The sequence below is a fragment of the Marmota monax genome, unplaced genomic scaffold (genome assembly GCF_021218885.2).
Source record: "Marmota monax isolate L192 unplaced genomic scaffold, Marmota_monax_Labrador192_F-V1.1 WCK01_AAM20220418_F8-fsc00001, whole genome shotgun sequence".
Classification (NCBI taxonomy): Eukaryota; Metazoa; Chordata; class Mammalia; order Rodentia; family Sciuridae; genus Marmota; species Marmota monax.
In genome coordinates this window covers 32,505,053-32,525,197 of record NW_026693777.1, presented here as the reverse complement: position 1 = coordinate 32,525,197, position 20,145 = coordinate 32,505,053, and the positions used below count along the sequence as shown (strand labels likewise).

Here is a 20,145-nt window from a genome sequence, read left to right as displayed (position 1 = left end):
GAATAGAGGCTGGGGTTATGGCTCAGCAGTAGAGCGCTCGCCTCGCAGGCGCAAGACCCTGGGTTCAATCCTCAGCACCACATAAAAATAAATAAGTGAAATAAAAGTATTGTGTCCAACTACAACTAAAAATAATTAAAAAAAAAAAAAAACTATAATAGCTGGGTGCAATAGTACATGCCTGCAATCTCAGTACCTGGGAGGCTGAGGCAGGAGGATGGGAAGTTCAAGGGCAATTTAGCATAAAATCAGAAGGGCTAAGGAACACTCCTAGGTTCAATCCCCAGAACTGCCAAAACAAGTAAGTTAGTAAGTAAATAAGTAGATAAATAAAATATATCCTAATGTTCACCTTATGGCAGCCCAATGCCACAAACTTCATTACAAAAATATTCTTCCTTATTGAAGTATAAATAAACCTCTGTAAGGGGGAGGCATAATCTCTATGGAAACAGGACTGTGGATTATATGACTCCAACTGCTCTTGCCATTTATCTTGACTTTCCTTCCATTTAACCAAAGTTCATCAGCTGATAAATAATATAACAATGCAAACAAATAGCTCACCTTGACCAGAAGCCAAAGGATTCAAAGGTCTTTTAATTGTCTGTGGCCTAGAAAAAAGAATTAAAAGTACTATATGAAATATAAATATGTTATCAGTCAAGTTATAATTATCTAATTAAAGTGATAATAACTCAGTTGCTTAATGACTACATCTGAAGTCAAATTGTTTTGTTGATATCATAAAATATTTAGTTTTCTCTAATTGCTTTTGAGAAATTATTGCCTGTTATTTGTTTTAGTGATGATAGTTTCTGATCTTTTCCCTTTATAAAAGCCATCAGGTAATTTCCTAATCACCTCTTCAAACAGAGGAAGGAAAAAAAATATAAGTCAAGCACTTCTCCTAGAATTGCTAATGTGCTTTTATATGTATGTAAAAGTGTATGTTGTATGGCACAAAATGCACCCCTAATTGAAAGACAAACTTAACACAAACATTAAAATTAAACATGAAAAAATTAAATTAAACAGTGTAGGTAGTTTCTTTTCCACTTAGGTACTCTTAGAAACTTCAGCTTACCCCATGACCATTAAGTTTATTATTATTTAAATAAAAGATTTTTTAATGGGAAAAAAAAAAACAAAAGCTTTCTAGATACTTAGCCTAAAGAATTAAAGGTCAGCATACTACAGCAAAACATGTATATTCATGCTTATAGGAGCACAATTCACAATAGCCAAACTGTGGAACTAGTCCAGGTATTCATCAATGGATGAATGGATAAATAAAATGTAGTATATATACACAATGGAGTTTTACTCAGCCATAAAGAAAAATGAAATTATGTCATTTGTAAGAAAATGGATGGAACTTGAGACCATCATGTTAAACAAAATAAGACAAACACAGAAGGTCAAGGGTCAATGTTTTCTCTCATGTGTGAAAGCCAGAAAGGAAAAAAAATGGGAACTTATGAAAATAGAAGGAAGATTAGTAGAGGAAAGGGACCAGGGGGAGGAAATAATATTGACGAAATTATATTGTTATATTGTGTGCATGTACAATAAATCCTATTGTTATGAACAACTATAATGTACTAATAAAAATGCGAGGGGGAAAAAGAATTAGAGGAGAAAATGTATATAATACTTAACACAGTGGGCACTCAAAATGTTACCTGTTATAATTATTCTCTGAAATCAATTTACCTTCAAAGCAGGTAAAATAACTACAGTGACATAAAAGAATTGCAGAGCACCAAAAAGAGAATTAAGAGTTGTAGATACTAATCTATATGCTGTCACTAACTACCTGGTCTTGGGAAAGGACGTCAATCTCTTTGGCTCTGCCTTCTCACCTACAAAATGAGATTCTACAATCTACTTGAGGAACATCTGTTAGTACCTACAATAATCCCATAAAGTTTTAAATACTCTTCCCAGTCTTTCAAAGAAAAAAATATATTTGTTCAAACTTATGCCAATGTTTCCCCCAAGGGGAATTGGATTAATAAAAGGTACGTTTTTATGTCTAGATGCACAAAATGAACTTGATTAGTAATTTTAAATCATTATGATTTTGGTTTTTTTATAGAGAAATCACCACATCTTATAGTAATTTCTAAATGAAAATGACACATACTTAAAACAGTTTTCTTCATAGATGACATTCCATATCTTCCAAGCATCTGGTCCTTTATAACCAGTGTAGCGCTCAGGATTAAGGAGTAAATCCACATATTCAGCATCAGGAGACTGTATGTCTGTAAAATAAACATTTCCATTAAATCTTTCTTATCTTTAGCTACCTTAAAAAGTAGTATACAAGACAATGTACCATTGATTCTAAGGCATCCCAAATATATCAGTGTATTGGGTATTTTAAAACAACTTTTCAAGAGAAAGGAAGGAAAAGAAAGAGAAACAAATGGCCACATTAACTGTGCACACTAATTGCAAAAACATCCTGATTTTAGAAATTGTAAAAAATAAGAATGTGTGGATTTGAGATCGGAGAAACATAATTCAATTCTCATAGGCCATCCAGACAATAAATACAATATACATTCATTTCCACATTAACCAGAGCAGCTCATCAGTAACTAAGGTAAAAGAAGAAGTATTAGTGTCATATACTATTTGTTACCAAATACTTTCTACTTCAATGACCACTACCATCAGGATCCACTACCCAGCTGTCCTAAAGACATAACACTATATGCAAAAGTTATAGGTATGATGATTTTGTGTCAGCATCCTTTCTAAAAAGGAAAATTGGAAACAGCCTAAACACTCAACATAGTAGAGCAATTAGAAGCCTGGGCTCTGGAGCCTGAGTGCCTGGATTGGGATCCAGGTCCTGCCACTGATTCATAATTTAAAACTGTTAAACTTTGCTCGGTGCAATGGTGTATGCCTATAATCCTAGTAGCTCTAGAGACTAAAGCAAGAGGATCACAAGAGGATCACAGCCTTAGCAGTTTAGCAAGGCTCTAAGCAACATAGCACTATACTGTCTCAAAATTTAAAAAATAAATAAAAAGGTTGGGAGTGGTGACTTGGATTGTGGGTCAGTGATTAAAGCAGCCTTGGGTTCAATCCCCTGGTACCAAAAACAAAAATTAAAAAATAAAAAACAAACTTCCAAACAAAAATGATGGCCCTAGTCCATCAATGGCTCTGGGAAATTACTTGACAGTACAGCAGTATTTTACTTATCTATAAAATTTAACAATATAAACCAAAATACGGGCAAAAATGGCCTCAAAGCAAACAGAAAAGATAACAAGAAACAGAGCACAAAGTCCCTTATGAGAGTCCATCAAAGAATTGTAGATCAGTAGTAGAGCACTTCCCTAGCATGTAGAAGGCCCTGGGTTTTATCCCCAGTACTGCAAAATAAAAAAGACAGAAAAAAAATAGAGCAAGAGAGCAATAGAGAGTCCATCAAGCTCTCAACAATACCTACTTCATATTATTAAAGAACAAAGACAAAAAAAAAAAAGAACTAAGCTTGTCTATTTTTATTCCAATTCAACAGCATAATAAAAGCATGTATTAGGAGAAAAGTAACTTCTAGAACCAACACAATGACAGCATCTAGAAATAACTGAGCCCTATGCAGAAGCAGCAATTAAAATAAATAAAAAAAGTAAATAATAAGAACTTAAAAAATAAATTAGCATGGAATCATCCAGTTCAGAGATGGCTAACTGTTCACTCCAATTAATACTAAAGGCAGTTATTACAGAAATTTACACTAAATTGATTTTTAAAACTCCTCATTTTTAAAATATGTAAATAATTCTCAGTATCCAGTACCTTAAAACAGAAAACTAGACACCAAGGTATGATTGCACTTTTTAATATTCCACCTAGAGATAAACATTTGGCCTCTTGATTTTACTTATGACAGAATAAAAAATAAATGTTATTATATCCATATTTTGCCACATGACTAAAGCTCAAATATCTTATAAGGATTTATAAAATACCTTCTATACTTCACCCACCATTTGCATATGTTGTTTATTCCCTATGAAGCTGTGCCTTTAAAAAATACTCATCTTTTAACAGAAGAAATGAATGCAAATGGGCAAGTAATTCACTAAACTCCACCATGTGAGTGAGCTATTGATTCTCAGTTGGTACTCACATTGTAGTCTCAAAAGGATAGTTCATTCATGGAAGTTAAAGTATTACCATCCTTTTTCTAACATTACATGTCTTAAAAAAAACTGTTACATATTATAAATTTAGTTTTATCTCATAGAACAATGTTTAAGGCCAAAAGATCTTTATAGAAAAGATGATAAAACAAGAGGTCGAGGAGAATGTTCCATCTCTTTCCTTTAGTAGCCTAAGTCTTGATTAAGTCTACAACCTCTCATATCTAATATCCCTGAGATGTTTTGAAATCGAGAACAAAAGTAATACAGTGTACACAACTTACATTAGGTATTACTCCAACAGGGTCTGGGGCACCAATCGAAAGGGGTAGAGATGTGGCAGGGAAATAAAGTCATCAGCTGATATAAGAAAGGAAGCCATGAACTAGTTGCTTAGGATGCCTGGAAATAAGGAATGGCTTCTGGGCAGCAACAGTAGTTAATACCACTAAGTTCAAGTGAGACCATAGGGCTGGAGCTGGAGCTCAGCGAAAGAGCTCTTATCTAGTATGCACAAGGGCCTGGATTTGTTCCCCAGCATTGAAAAAAAAAAAAAAACCAAAACAAAACAAAACCTCACCCACATACACATTTCTGCAGTGAAATACATGAATATTCACACTGAATGCGTATTAAACTTAGGAGGAAACATGTCTGTTTTCCAGATTTTGGAAACAGAAAGAAGGCATTATAGATAAGTATATACCAAAGCTTGTTCATGTTTCCTATCAAGGAAAGCTCTTTTCTTTTTCTCTTCTCTCCTCTCATCCGTCCTCTCTCTTTTTCCAAAAAGAAGCCACTTTCCCTTCCTTTCTCTTTCATAAGGATTACAGGCTTCTCTTTTACTTGAAATTTCAATGCCCTGCAGTATTCTTTTCACTTAATTTTTTTAAGATCATTAATACTCTACAAAAGAGCCACAGAAGAACATCAAAACTCAATTCGATTAAATTTTGTTTAGAGAGCAATAATTAAGTAAGAGGCCAATAATTCAACTTAGAAAAAGAAGAATGGAAGAATCCATAAACCTAGGATGCTAGATTTTAACAGCACCAGGACTGGGGCTTAGTTTTAGATGTTGCAGATGTGATTCTATGTGCGAAATTCTCTTTTCTGAAAGCAACAAAGGCCATCATTAAGGAAAATGTAAAACAATCCAACAGCAATATAACAGAAGTAAGGTGGGTTTTTTGGTTTTGTTTTGTTTTGTTTTAATTTTTGTTTTGTTTTTGTTTGGTACCAAGGACTGAACCCAGGAGTGCTTAATCACTGTTCCACATCCCACAGCCCTTTTTATTTTTTATTTAGGTCTTGCTAAGTTGCTTAGGGCCTTGCTAAGTTGCTGAGGCTGGCTTTGCACTCACAATCCTCCTGCATCAGCCTCCCAAGCTGCTGAGATTACAAAGTATACCACCATGCCCAGCCAGAAGTAAGTTTTTGTAATTCCTACATTCTAGCTACTTGTGCAAAATGCATGTGTGTATTGCAAAACTTATCAAAATTACTATATACTACAAACTGCAAAATCTAAGAGGTAAATTTTTTTTCTAGAAATAAAGTTTTCTTTTTTAGTAGTTCTATTATGGTAAAATATATATGAAACAAAATCCCGCCAGTTCAACCATATTTAAGTGTACCTCAAGCAACATTAACAACATTCACAATGTTGTATAATTGTGACCAGTTTGTTTCCAAAACTCTTCCATAACCCCAAAGAGAAACTCTGCAGTCATCTAACAATAATTCTTCATTCCCAGCCCTACAACCTCCAGTAACCTCTGATCTACGTTCTATGAATTTGCCCATTTTAGATAGTTTATGTAAGTGGACTCATATAATACTTGTCTTTTGTGTCTGGTTTATTTCACTTAGCATGTTTTCAAGGTTCATCTATGTTGTAGCCTATGTCAGAACTTCATTCCTTTTTATGGCTCAATAGAATTTCATTAAATGGATATACCACATTTGCTTATTCATCCATCTGGTGAGAGACACAGGTTGTTTATACTTTCTGGCTACTGGGAATGATGCTGCAACGAACACTGGTTTACCCAAATCTGTTTGAGTCTCTGTCTTCAATTCTTTTGAATGTGTACCTAGAAATGGAACTGTTAGGTCATATGGTAATTCTGTTTAGCTTTTTGGGGAGCTGTCAAACTATTAGAAACTGAGTTTAAAAAAAAAAGATTCAAAATTTTATCTTAGGTATAATTTTAAACATAACGTGTAGTATAAAAAAATGTTTTACCATCAGCTTCACAGAAGTTGTCAGAAGAATCATCATGCTTGGTCCACTGAAGAACAGCCTTCTGGGTTTCCTCACTTCAAAAAAAATGAACAGTGTGATTCTTTTTTTCAAATTAACATGTGATATGAAAGAAACAAAGCACCACTAAAAAAGAAAAGAAAAGAAAAATCATACCTCAGTGATTCATCCACTGCTCCGAGTCGTTCAGCTTGCTCACATTCTTCGATGAGATTATTGGCTTCTTCAGAATACTAAAATGAAAAATAGAGTAAATAGAATACAATTTACTGCATTTTAAAAAACTTTTTGAAAGAATTTAGACACTATCTAAGGCTCTCTTGATATCTGGTACCATCATCTTGACTTCAAAACTAAAAAGAAACCATTAAGCACTCACATTTCCTCTTGAAGCTAAAAAATAAGTAAAAAGCTTTGCCTTTAAAATGTCTATGAAGAACATTTTTCGGGGGGTAGGGGATACCAGGGATTGAACTCAGGGGCACTCAGCCACTGAGCCACATCCCTAGCCCTATCTTGTATTTTATTTAGAATCAGGGTTCCACTGAGTTGCTTAGGGCCTCACTGTTGCTGAGGCTGGCTTTGAACTCGCAATCCTCCTGCCTCAGCCTCCAGAGCCACTGGGAATACAGGTGTGCACCACTGTGCCTGGTCATGAAGAATATCTTTGAGTGTAAGGAAGTCTTGTGGCAAGTAGTCAAAAGATATTGTCCTGTGGCTGGGATTGTGGCTCCACGGTAGAGCGCTCGCCTAGCACGGGCGCAACCTGGGTTCGATTCTCAGCACCACATAAAAATAAAGGCATTGTGCTGTGTCCATCTACAAAAGATTCTCTCTCTCTCTCTCTCTCTCTCTCTCTCTCAAAAAAAAAAAAAAAAAAAGATATTGTCCTGCTTTTCCAATGGTCTAACAGCATCAATTTTTTCTTCCATAATATAAGCAATGGGAATATCATGCCATGATGCTAGGAGTACCCTGGAGCTTCCCAAGTCTTTGCAAAAAGTATTCTGCTATCTTTAGGTATTTGTAAGATATTCTTGAACCATATTTCTTTTCGATGTCTAAGTCTATCCAAGAGCATTTTACCACTGAGCTAATTTGCTGCCTTTTTTTTTTTTTTAATTTTGAGTCAGGGTATCACTAACTTGCAGAGCTTAGCCTTGAATTTGTCATCCTCCTGCCTCAGCCTCCAGAGTCAGTGGATTATAGGAATCTGTCATCATGCCTAGCCTTCAATAATTTGTTTTCAACATCAGCTTCATCTTAAAAATTTTGTGGTCATTACTTAGTATGTACATCATTTGATAATAAACACTTTTATCTTCATTGGTAAAATTTGTACACAAATATGAGTTATGCATGTGCCTTCATGACAAGTCCAATTCTGCTCCTTTGATTTCTTGATTTAGGTAATATACCATTTTTACCCAGAAAATTATTTTTATCAAGATCTATATAGGTATGACACAAAAATTATTTTATCTTTAATTTTTAACTTTAACTGAATTTACACTAGCATTCACAAGAGTGATGAAAGTTTTCCTTCTATAGAAGGAACTTCCAAAAGTTTTTGTTGTTGTTGTTTCCAGATTTTGTTTTGTATTGTATTTTGGCAGTACTTGGGAATGAACACAAGGGCACTCTACCACTGAGTCTCAACCCCTAGCCCTTTTTATTTATTTTGAGATAGGGTTTCACTAAGTTGCTGAGGGTGGCCTCTAACTTGCTATCCTCCTGCCTCAGCCTCCTGAGTCACTGGGATTTACAAGCATGTGCCATAATCCCTGATTCAAGTTTTACTTTGAATAAACTCAAAGAGATGAGTCCATTAATTGAATGAAAAATGTCAAACAATTTTGTGGAATTAAATTATTTTCTATTTGAAACAGTTAATAATGACATCACTTAACTATGTGCAAAGTTCTGTCACTGATGTCAACAAGTCAATGCTGTGAGTTCACACTTTAACTCTTCATATGTACAAGGAAATGTGGAATCAAAAATTAGCAAAATTAATTTTCATCTATGGTGGAAAGGTTCAGAATGTGGTTTCCTCTGGGAAAAGACTGAGGATTCTGATACAGAAAAAGGCCATTAGGTGAAAATTAAAGAAATCTGAGTAAAGTTAGTTATAATGTATCAGCACTGGTTCATTATTTTTAACAAATGTATCAGGATGGGGATATGACTCAGTGATAGAGTGAGTCTTTAGAGTGTGTGAGGCCCTTGGTATAATACCCAGTAGCAACAACAACAAAAAAAACATAAATATACAATGGTTATATAAGATGATACTTATAGAGGAAACTGGTTATGAGTTTTATGGAAACTCTAAACTATCTTCACAATTTTTCTGTAAATTTAAAACTGTTATAAAAATAAAAGTTTATTTTAAATCAGGTATGGTGGCACACACCTGTAATCCCAATGACTCAGGAGGCTGAGGCAGGAAGATCTCAAGTTTGAGGCCATCCTCAGCAACTTAGAGAAGACCTAAGCAACTTAGTGAGACCTTGTCTCAAAATAAAACATAAAAAGGATTGGGGGGTATGACTCAGTAGTAAAACACCTATGAGTTCAATCCCCAGTAAACCTTCCCACCAAAAAAATTTTATTTTAAGAGAGAGACATAAAAGACACATAAATCAAATGCAATGTGCAGGTAAATTTGAATCCTGTTTCAAACAAACTATTAATGTATTTATGAAACATCAGAGAAATATGAACCCTGACTATGGGTATTTTTTTAAAGAGTATTTTTATCTTAGAGATATATGTGAATTATGTATAAACATAATGATTTATCTGAGATTGGCTTTAAAATAATTGGGAAAATAGAGTGAGAGCTACAGATGAGGCAGGTTTGACCATACACTGATAACTGCTGGGTGACGGATGTTTGGGTTTTTTTCCTTTTCTCTACTTTTGTTTATTTTTGATACTTTGAATAATAAAAGATTAAATGAAAACAAACAAAAGGATTTAGAGCCACTGAATTAAAAACTTTCAAGGGATTTCACTGTAATGAGAAACAGAGATGGGGACATCTAGGTGAAAGGGGAAATGTTTTTTTCAAGCTTTTTGTCAAGGTACTAGACATATCAGTTAAGTATATGTATATACCTTATAGCTTGCAGATTTAATCCCATCAGGAACTTCATCCTGAAAAAGAAAAAATATGCATTTTTTTAGATAACATTTATCCTGTCTTCTGGAAAAAAAAATTAAATTTATGAGAAAAATCACAAAACAAATTATTGAAATTAACACTTTATTTTTAACTAAAACTACTCAGGCAATTTTTATATTATTTCTTTAAAGGAAATAAAAATTCAAAAACAAACTAATAAAATACTCACATATGATAGCATGGAAATAAAAAAACAGTTATTGAGCCATTATTCTTTTTGATATTCAAACTGTCCCTCTATAAGTCACTAAGTGCTGACTTAATCTTAGCACCTGCATCCTTTTGATATTCCTTTGGTAGTCCTTAGCAGCATGCTTTGTTTTGTTTTGTTTGACAAAATTTTTCAGGTTCATCTTGTGTAGCTCGTATTTAAGGAGCTCCAGTTCTTTTCAGAGGAAACTAGAAGTGGTTTTTAGGTGTGTTGGCCACTTACTCACTACAGGAACTATCTGCCTGTCCTCAAAGTGATGCTGTGGGCAGATAAGGATGTAGCAGAATTCTGTATACTGCAGGGTACTCTTTCTTCTAGGGTACATGCCTAGAAGGGTGTGCATCACTTTATTGTGTACACTTCCAGACTCTGAACTAGATCAAAGAGTGTTCTTTTTCAATAGCTATACATTTAGATTTCTAATTTTTTTCACATAACAAAGAATGTCAAATTTATAGATATATTTCAGTAGAACTGACATCTCTACAATATTCAGACCTGCTTTATGGTCGTCATCTATGAACATCTGTCTAATTACTAAGTAAAATTCCTAATCAGATTTCTAGGTCAAAGGGTATGTGCCTTTTTATTTTTGATGCATTTGCCAAATTATCTCCAAAAAGACTTAACCACCATAATACTCATTTCTTATTCCCAGACTCACACTAAACATTGTTATTCTTTTTTTGCATTGGCCAATCAATAATGGAGGTGAAAGAACCGGATTTTGCAGAACTGTAAAGACAACAAATGACTGGTTTCTCTGGGTATAAAAAGATTCCAGCCTCAATGGGCAGAACATCTGCCTCACTCAAATTTTCTCTGGAATCAGTATACAAATCAAGGGATATGGTTTTCAAAGTGCCCAACATAAGGAAGAAAACTTGTTTTTACTACTTTTCTCTCTCCTGCTAGGTCACAGGGTATAACCTGAACTAAAAAAGGAAATCAAAGTGTTGACAAAAAGGGAACTGGTCTTTGTCCCTTGTTCAGCTACAAAAGGCATTACCAAAGTAGCAGCAGACCATCTGAGTAGTGAGTTGACTGAGTTTGACCAAATGCATATGTTACATTAAGGAAGAACTGCTCATTGTTTGAGGTGTGAGGATGGCACTGTGGTCATGAAGTAATGTCCCTTCTTTCAGAGGCACACTGAAACATACAATATTGAGATGTCAAGATATCAGTAATGCAGGGGCTGGGGTTGTAGCTCAGTGGCAGAGCACTTGCCTAGCTTGTGTGAGGCACTGGGTTCGATTCTCAGCACCGCATATAAATAAATAAATAAATAAATAAATAAATAAATAAAGATCCATCAACAACTAATAAAAATATTTTTTTAAAAAAGATATCAGTAATGCACAATATAAATGTTAAATCTGAAAGATGACAATTTAAGCTATAGCAAATATTCCGAAGGACTCAAAATGACCTTTAATCACTCTTTGTTTCCAACATATCACCCTATTAGGAATTATTAGAACTGAGCCCAGGCTTATCCCAAGAGGAATATAAATAATTCATTTCCTCACTGGCATTTGGAGTGGAGTTTCTCTCACTCTCCCTCCTCAGCTTGCTGTTCCTCTCTGCTCTCAGTTTGTACACTTTAACCTATAGTTGGGCAATCATACTTGTGTTGAAATGATCACTTAGTGTTTCTCTTCTCTACTAAACCATAGCTAAGCTTGCATGCCCAGGTCTCACCACATAGTAGACTCTCACAAAATACTCATTATTGAGCCAAATTACATTCAAATGCCAACTGATATTACTTCACCAATCTCTTCTCCATCTCCTCATGTTTTACATATACTTCCCCCAACACTGCCAGTTATCCTAAAACTCAGGTCTAATCATGGTACTTCTTTGCCAAGCTTACAAATTTAATGTTTATAAATTTAATGTTTTCCAATTACCTTCCTTTAAAAGCAAAAACCTCCAGTATGATATCAGTTTAAGAAGAAAGCAGTAGTATTGACATGAAAGCATCTCAGTCCCAGTTTTTGTTTCTGTTTTGTCCTCCAATAAGAAATTGGTTTAATGAATAATGGTGTCTTCATAGCATGTAGCCACAACCGAGAATGGGAAGCTTTTTATATAACTCAGCTCCAGTTCTGCTGAAGCTGAGGTAACTAGATCCTATCTCAGTTTTTCAGTTTAAATACCCCCAACTAATTTTTCCTCTTACTAAAATATAATGTCAAGAACTTATAAAATATAGTGAAGCATTTAAATTGATAACATCACTATCATGATATGTTCATGCTTTCAAGACAGTAATTGCTGTGGACTGAATCTTGAATGCCCTCCAAAGGCCCATGTGTTAAAGACTTGGCCCTTAGAGAGGCACCATCAAGAGGTGGTGGAACCTTTGAGAGGTGAGGCCTGATGGAAGGTCTTTAGGTCACTGGGAGAGTGCTCTTGATAGAGCTTCTACTGGCCTCTTCCTCTTCCTCTTTTTTGCTTCCTAACTATGAGGTGATTGGTTTTCCTCTGCCACATACTCTCCACCATGATGCGCTGCCTCACCACAGGTCCAAAGCTACAGGGAGTCAATCATGCATGACTTGAACCTCCAACATCATGAGTCAAAATAAACCTTTTCTTCCTATAAGTTGATTATCTTAGGTATTTTGTGATAATAATGGGAAGTCAACTAACACAGTAACATAAGTTAATGTTTTGTAAGTTAATCCTTGAGTTTTTACCAAGTTGTGTCTCTAAGGATTAATAGAACTAAATGCTTCTCATTCTCATGATAAAATATTCATAAATAATATTTTATATTTGCTTTAATACCACATGCTAGATATGTCTATGTGAGCAATAGTTAGATTTAGAAAAATAAACTGCTCAAAAAACACAATACCACTTTCACCTCTGTTAGGGTGGCTATTATCCAAAAAGCAGAAAAATCAGTATTATCAAGGATGTGGAAAAACTGGAACCCTTGTACACTTTTGATAGAAATGTAAAAATGGATCAGCCACTGTGGAAGAATTTGACAATTGCTCAAAAATTAAACCTAGAATTACCATATGATCCAGCAGTTCCACTTCTAGGTATACCCACAAAATTTGAGAGCCTGAGGATATAGCTCAGATAAAACATGTGCTTAGCAAGCTCCAGGGCCCAGGTTCAATCCAAAAACAAAAAAAGAAGAAGAAGAATGAAAATAGGGGTTTGAAGAGCTATTTATATACACATGTCCACAGCAGAATTATCCATAAGAGCCAAAAGGCTCTTGTTGTGTTTCCACAACACAAAAGTGTATCAACAGATTAAAATATAACAAAACTTAGTACAGACATACGGTGCAACATTGTAACTTGGCCTTAAAGTGGAATAAAATTCTAATAAATGCTATAGTATATATCAACTTAAAAACATCACTCTACATGAAACAGAACCATATGCAAAAAAGGACAAATATAGTATTATTTCCCTTAAAGGAGGTGCCTATAATACTCAAATTCACAGAGAAAACAACAGAGTGGTGGTTGCCAAATACTGAGAGGCGGGTGGGACTTGGGAGTTAGTGGTCAAGTGGCAACAGTTTCAGTTTGGGAGGATGAGAAAGTTTTGGAGACAGGTGAAGGGTGACAGCTCCACAACAATATGAATGTACTTAATGCCACTGAACTGTACACTTAAAAATGGTTAAAATTGTAAATTCAATGCTATACATATTTTGTCACAATAAAAATAAATAAAATGAAAATATACTTTTTTTTTCCTTCATTGTTGTTGTTTATACCAGGACCTTGCATATAGGCAAGCATTCTACCACTGAGCTACACCCCGACCCTATCTGCTTTTAAAGGGAGGCAAAACCTACTTCATTTCAAAGTATTTCAAAAATCTCTACTTTCATAGAGTACTTCAACTTTTAATGCTCTAAGATTCCAAAGTAAAATCAGGTGTTTTGTCCACTCTCAATTTCTACCCCAGGAAATCCAAGAAAAAATTATACCAAAAAAGTAAAGAAATTTTGGGGTGGGGTTGTGGCTTAGCGGTAGAGCGCTCGCCTAGCACTTGTGAGGCCCTGGGTTTGATCCTCAGCACCACATAAAAATAAATAAATAAAATAAAGGTATTGTGTCCAACTACAACTAAAAAACAAAATTTGTTTTAAAAAGTAAAGGAATTTTAATTATACTTCAATTAATTTCATTTGATTATACCATACACATAACTTTTTCAGGTAAGATGTAGGAAGAAAAACAAATACCAAGCCAAGAGCACAACTAATCTCTCGAATAAATCAAGGGATTATATTAACAACAAAAAATTTATCATTATGAAGTCAGTTTAATTCAAAATAGGTTTTACACTTAGACATTTAGATTTGCAATTCATAAATATTAAATGTTATATTTAAACTAAGGATTGAATTATTATTTGGTTATCTTGGCCCCCTTTAAAAAATTGTAATGGATGAAAATAGGTGCAATAGATCTTAAAGGTACACATAGTTCTTACAGATTGGCAAGGTTTGACAGCACAGTCCCTTCTTCCACACTGGCTGATATCATTCCAGAAAGGACACGGCTTCTTCAGGTTTACCTGTAGAATAATAGTAGGAGTTTTAAAAATAAGAACCCCAAGATTATAATTGACAACTGCTGAATTGTGAGGCTATGAACTGGTTATGTGATATGTTACAATCCTGGTATTTCTTCCACTTATTAGTCACCCAGTTCCATTGGCTGTATGTGTATAGCTGACATAGGCAAATTGATAAGTCAGTTAGAAAGACGCAGACAACCATTAACCAGACCCTGAACATATGGCAACCAGGAGTCAAAACAGCTTACATTATCAACTTTTTTTTGTTTTGTTTTGTTTTGGTTTTTTGGTACAAGGGATTGAACTCAGGAGCACTCAACCACTGAGCCACATCTCCAGCCCTATTTTGTATTTTATTTAGAGACAGGGTCTCACTGAGTTGCTTAGCGCCTCACCATTGCTGAGGCTCGCTTTGAACTTGTGATCCTCCTGTCTCAGCCTCCAGAGCCGCTGAGATTACAGGCATGCATCACCGTGCCCGGCTCAACTCATACTTTTTAAAGCAAGAAACAGTTACCAAGTAGAGAAAAGTTAAATTGTGAACTCAAACTACAACTAAAGACTTCAATGATCAGATTTTCTAAATTCTTCCAGTAGTTATCTTAAGATAAAATGCTACAAGTGACTTGTTAAAATAATGAGTTTAAATAAAACCATGCTGTTTCTAAATTTTTTTTAATTTAGTTATTTTAATTAATTAGGGAAAATCTAATGTTTGAGAAAATTATGTACTCACTGTTTGGATAGAAATAAGTTTTTGTTCTAACTTCAATTTAAATAGGTGGTTCCTAACTATACAGTACAAAACTATCATTTTTTTATTAAAAGTATCCAATTGATGGTTTCAGAACCAAATGGTTCACTAATATAAAGTGAATTTCTTGAGTAAAGTTTCTCTCAATTTTAAATAATAACCACAATTTTGAAGCTTAGTAATTCTTAAGAAAATGTAATTATCCATTTAAAGTATTCTTATAAAAAAATTAAAATTAAAAGTACCTTGTAATATCTGAAGTAGTCACTTTCAAGAAGTTTTTGTAGTCTTGGGAAAAGTCTGTAGTTATTAAATCTATCGATGGTTTCAACATCACAAGTACAGTCATCCAAGTAACCACTAACCTGTTCCAAAGAAAATGAAACAATAAACCAAAAATGTCCAAGATGCAACAAGATTCTTTTTCCTCACGTGGTTATTATAAAATACCTCTTACTCAATCAACCTTTATCCACCCCTCATAATTTTCTAAGATGGGGTATGACAATAGTCTAGTGATACTGCTGCTCTTACTTCATCCCTAGAGCAATTCTGTAGGGTGTGCTGGGGTCATGAAAATACACACACACAGAGCTAGTTCCCTCAAAGTCATTCTGTACCCCTCCTTCCAGACCCCAGATAACTAGACCAAAGATGGGCACTGAGATAAAAGGGAGAGAAGTATCTCCCTGTGACCAGACCTGTGAACACATAAACTCAGACCATATTCCATCATGTGAACAGATAAGCATGTGAGCTAGTCAGCAGAGAGAGAAAAGACCTTAAAAGACACTCCAACAAGCATTAATAAGAGATAGCACATGTTATTCAGATTGCCTAGAGGTTTCCCACTTCCACCCATCTTTCCTGAAACCCAAGTGTATCCCATTGTTGGTTTTCCTGAGACTCTGTAGTCGTATAATTTCAGTTGTCTCAGTTTTCCTTTCATTTTTAGAGGATGTATAGGTCAGAGACTTGATGACTATATAAAAAGACGTGTTACTGAATTAAAAAAAAAACATAAATCATTATAAATTTCTAACAATCCTTAGTTAATGGGCCATAATAATTTTTTATAGGTTTGGAATGATGCTTAGAAATTATTTACATTAGCAAAACTGAAATAGCAAAATGATCACAAAGCCAATCCTGATTTTCAAATGTTCAATATTGAGGTCTTAAATCCTAGTTACTAGATAAACTATTAAATATACCTTTATGAGGATACAATGGGAAGTTATATTATAATCAGATGATGTTTTCAGTTGTGAAACTAAAATTCCTAGCTGTTTACTTGGGGCTAAGCAAACATGTAACAGAAGTAATCAAACATTTCTTTTAAAAAACAAACACATAATGATTCAAAAAAAAAAACCTTGGGGAAAGACTGAGGACAGGCAGCATTCTGTAGAAAAAAAAAAAGAGACCCTTCTGTGGTCTGAATGTCTTCATTGTAAACCACATTTGATTATATTTTAGGGATACCTACTGCCTATAAAAACATATTGTTAAAATCTACTTGTAAGAAACAAAGTAAAAATATTTATTGAAATATTAAATTTAGGTGTTTACCCTTTGGAATATGTAAAATCATACAATAACTTTTAATTTGAGACTATCACAAAACAGTTTGGAAAATTTTCACCTAAGAGACAAGAAGACTTTGAATTATAACAGCAATATTCAAGAGCTAAGATTTTTAATGATTTTTCTAATCTTATTTGTTTGGAGCTAATTCAGTTTCTAGAAATCTGATCTACATATTTTGTCATATAATAACTGTTTTCATTTCATATGCAAATGTGTCCTTGTAGCCTACTGAAAATTCTGAGTACACCACAATCTTAGAGTCCTCATTCTATGCGTGTGTGTGCAGCGCATGTTTGGTGCAGGGGGTTGAACCCAGGGCCTGGAGCTCATGAAGCAGCTCTCTAGCACTGGGCTACACCCCCAGCCCCAATGAATCCTAATTTTGGATACTAATAACACTAAAGTGCTTATAATCTAGATGATTTGATTTTTCGCATGTTCTTTTGAACATTAAAAGCAAAACTTCTAAGGACAAAAGACTGTTTCTCCCCTTGGTACAAATTATTATTCAAAGAATAACAGGACCAGAAAGACCACAAGGCCAAAAGAACACCAGCAAAGCAGAGACATTAAGCTACAAAAGGAAACAAAAGAACAGGAGAAATTTGAGAGAGTTTGGAGCAATCCATTTTTCCCCCAGAAATTCATTTTCACAGTAAGAATATATCTTCAAGACCTAGCTCAGTGTACCCACCTTCCAGAAGCCATCTCTCAGGCATACCTCACCACTACTGGGTTAACTGCCTCTCCTGTGTGCTCCCAGAGCATCCACATACTGCTATAGTATAAAAATACCTCACTGTGCTGAATTTACTATCTCCCTCCTGCCCACCAGAGAATAAAATCCTTAAGGGCAAAATCATGTTTGTTCATCTTTGTGTTTCCAGTACTTAGCACCATGCTTTTAGGAAGTGCACAGTAGATGAACAATAATTATTTATGGAATGGTGGTAAATGAATGGATGAATGCTATCCACTGTCACTCATCACTGAGAATAGTGCCACTCTCTCTAATGGTACCTCTGTACTACCATGTCACTTGTGACAGTGCTCAGTGCCCCAGAGCACACAAGCACACTTGGGCAGGAAGTCACTCAACATAGCAAGATAAGCAGGCAGCTATGATAAACAACCCTTCACACCCAACATTCTACCTATCTGTATAAACCAAATACAAAGGAAGCTCTGAGAAGTCCCAAATCAGAAAGGAAAAGAGGTGACATGTTGCCAAGAGACATTCGAGGAAAAGGAGGCAGGTCAAATGTTGGATTTTTAAGTCTCCTGCCCCTTATGTTAGATATGGAATAGGAGGTATTCCCCACTGTAACCACAGGTAGCAAGACAGATAAGGAAGCCACATAAGGATGGCAGGGATTTCAGTAGATGGAGAGAGCCCAGCAAAGACAAGACAGGAAGCTACTTGGAAATCCAAGCCATCTGACAGTTTAGGTGAGCCTGCCAACAGGCAGCAGAACCTGATTTCTGGAAGAAAGCCTAGCAGGTATATTGCAAGCCCAGTTCTATTAACTAGAAAACAAGGCATGTTAGCAAAATAGAGTCACAGGAAAGGGCTAAGGTAGAAAACATGTTACTAGAACCAGGACAGACTCTTGGAAATAAATCAAAATCCTATTACCTAATCTAAGACCAAAAGACAGGTGCCAGACTATAACAAGGATGTGCTTCAGTGTTGCTGAAGTAACTCTTCACTGTCTCCCACTGAGAGACAACTCTGGACCTGCCTCAGGAATCTGAATTTTTAAAAAATGCATAATGTACGCTAAAATTTGAAGCTCAGTGCTCTAGACTTCATGAAATCATCAGTCTTAGGTAAGGGGCCAAAATAATAGCTGGAAATAAAAAGACCCGGGTTGAGGGGCTGGGATTGTGGCTCAGTGATAGAGTACTTGTCTAGCATGCATGAGGCATTGGGTTTGATCCCCGGAAACACATAAAAATAAACAAATAAAATAAAGGTATTATGTCCATCTACAACTAAAAAAAAAAAAGACCCAGGTTAAGGATGGTATATATAAATACCAATGTAGGACTGACATATAACATCACCCAGTTTAAAGTCCTAGTCTCCTAAGAGCTGAAAAGCCTTTGAAGGCCTTCTATCGCAACCTCTCAAGCAAAAATCAGCAACCCCCTCCATAGATGCACCTTAAGGAGGAGGCAGTGTGCATCAATGGTTAGTATGCATGCTCTGGAGTCAGACCTTCTTAAGTTAGAATCTCATCTTTGTCACTTAGCTAAGTTTTGACCTTATCCAAGTTAGTTAATCTCTCTATTCCTCAATTCAATATCTTAATACAAAATAATGATAGTTATCATCTCACAGATTTGATATCAGGATAAAATAATACAGAGCAAATGTTCAGTAAGTGTTAAGCGTTATTATCACCCAACCTTTGTTTAAATGCTTCTGGTAACAGAGATCTTCTATTCTCCTGTGACATTTTCTTACGAAAGAGAAAAAAAAAAATAGGGTAAGTTTGCAGTTAAAATTTTCTGAAAATTTGACATCTGTAGCCCCAATGGAATAAAGAACTAAATAATAATAGTAATAATAAATTAGCAGTGAAGACAGTCTCAGAAACTTTCTCCATTGATTCTGGTTGATTTAGCCAAATGCAAAAGATAAGAGAAAAGAAAATTACACTGATCTATTTGCTCACTATTTTCTAGTTACAGATATTCTTTAATTTGCAATGAATGACCAAACAAAAAAAAAAAAAACATCTTCTAGTTTTCTTCTTAAAATATCAACAAATACTAGTCCTACCATATAATTTTAGTTTTTCACTCAAAGTGGTGTAAGACTTTACTCTTCATACTCATTTTTCTATGAAATGCCTTTAAAAGTATTCAAAGTGTCCTACTGGGCAACAAAAAAGAAATAAAAGGTATCTAAATTGAAAAGGAAGAAGTAAATCGTCTCTGTTTACAGATGACATGATCTTACACAGTATATAGAAAACCCTAAAGACTCCACCAAAAATCCGTTAGAACTAACAAACAAATTTTAGAATACAAAATCAAATACAGGGGCTAGGGATGTGGCTCAAGTGGTAGCACGCTAGCCTAGCATGCGTGCAGCCCGGGTTCGATCCTCAGCACCACATACAAACAAAGATGTTGTGTCTGCCAAAAACAAACTAAAAAATAAATATTAAAAAAAAAATTCTAAAAAAAAAAAAAATCAAATACAAAAATCAGTACAGTTTCAGAGCTGGGGAGGTGTAACTTAAAGTGCTTCCGCTAGGAATCACTTTAAGTTACACTGCAACAAACAAACAAACATCAGTTGCATTTTTTATAAACTAACACAAAATATCTGAAAAAGAAACGAAGAAGACAATCCCACTTACAATAGCATCAAAAGGA

The 20,145-nt window shown here is 34.9% G+C and overlaps 1 protein-coding gene across 2 annotated transcripts in view; it reads right to left on the bottom strand.

Annotated features, from left to right (window-relative positions):
• The window catches only part of Ero1a (endoplasmic reticulum oxidoreductase 1 alpha), a 44,703-nt gene that overhangs the window by 16,066 nt on the left and 8,492 nt on the right, over positions 1-20,145 (bottom strand). For both annotated transcript variants that reach the window (XM_046461432.2, XM_058584652.1), the window contains exons 2-8: positions 15,411-15,530; positions 14,325-14,408; positions 9,565-9,603; positions 6,598-6,674; positions 6,424-6,497; positions 2,150-2,270; positions 568-614 (exon numbers count right to left, since the gene is read on the bottom strand). In XM_046461432.2, coding sequence (XP_046317388.1) covers positions 568-614; positions 2,150-2,270; positions 6,424-6,497; positions 6,598-6,674; positions 9,565-9,603; positions 14,325-14,408; positions 15,411-15,530 — 562 coding nt within the window. The remainder of the gene's footprint in view (positions 1-567; positions 615-2,149; positions 2,271-6,423; positions 6,498-6,597; positions 6,675-9,564; positions 9,604-14,324; positions 14,409-15,410; positions 15,531-20,145) is intronic.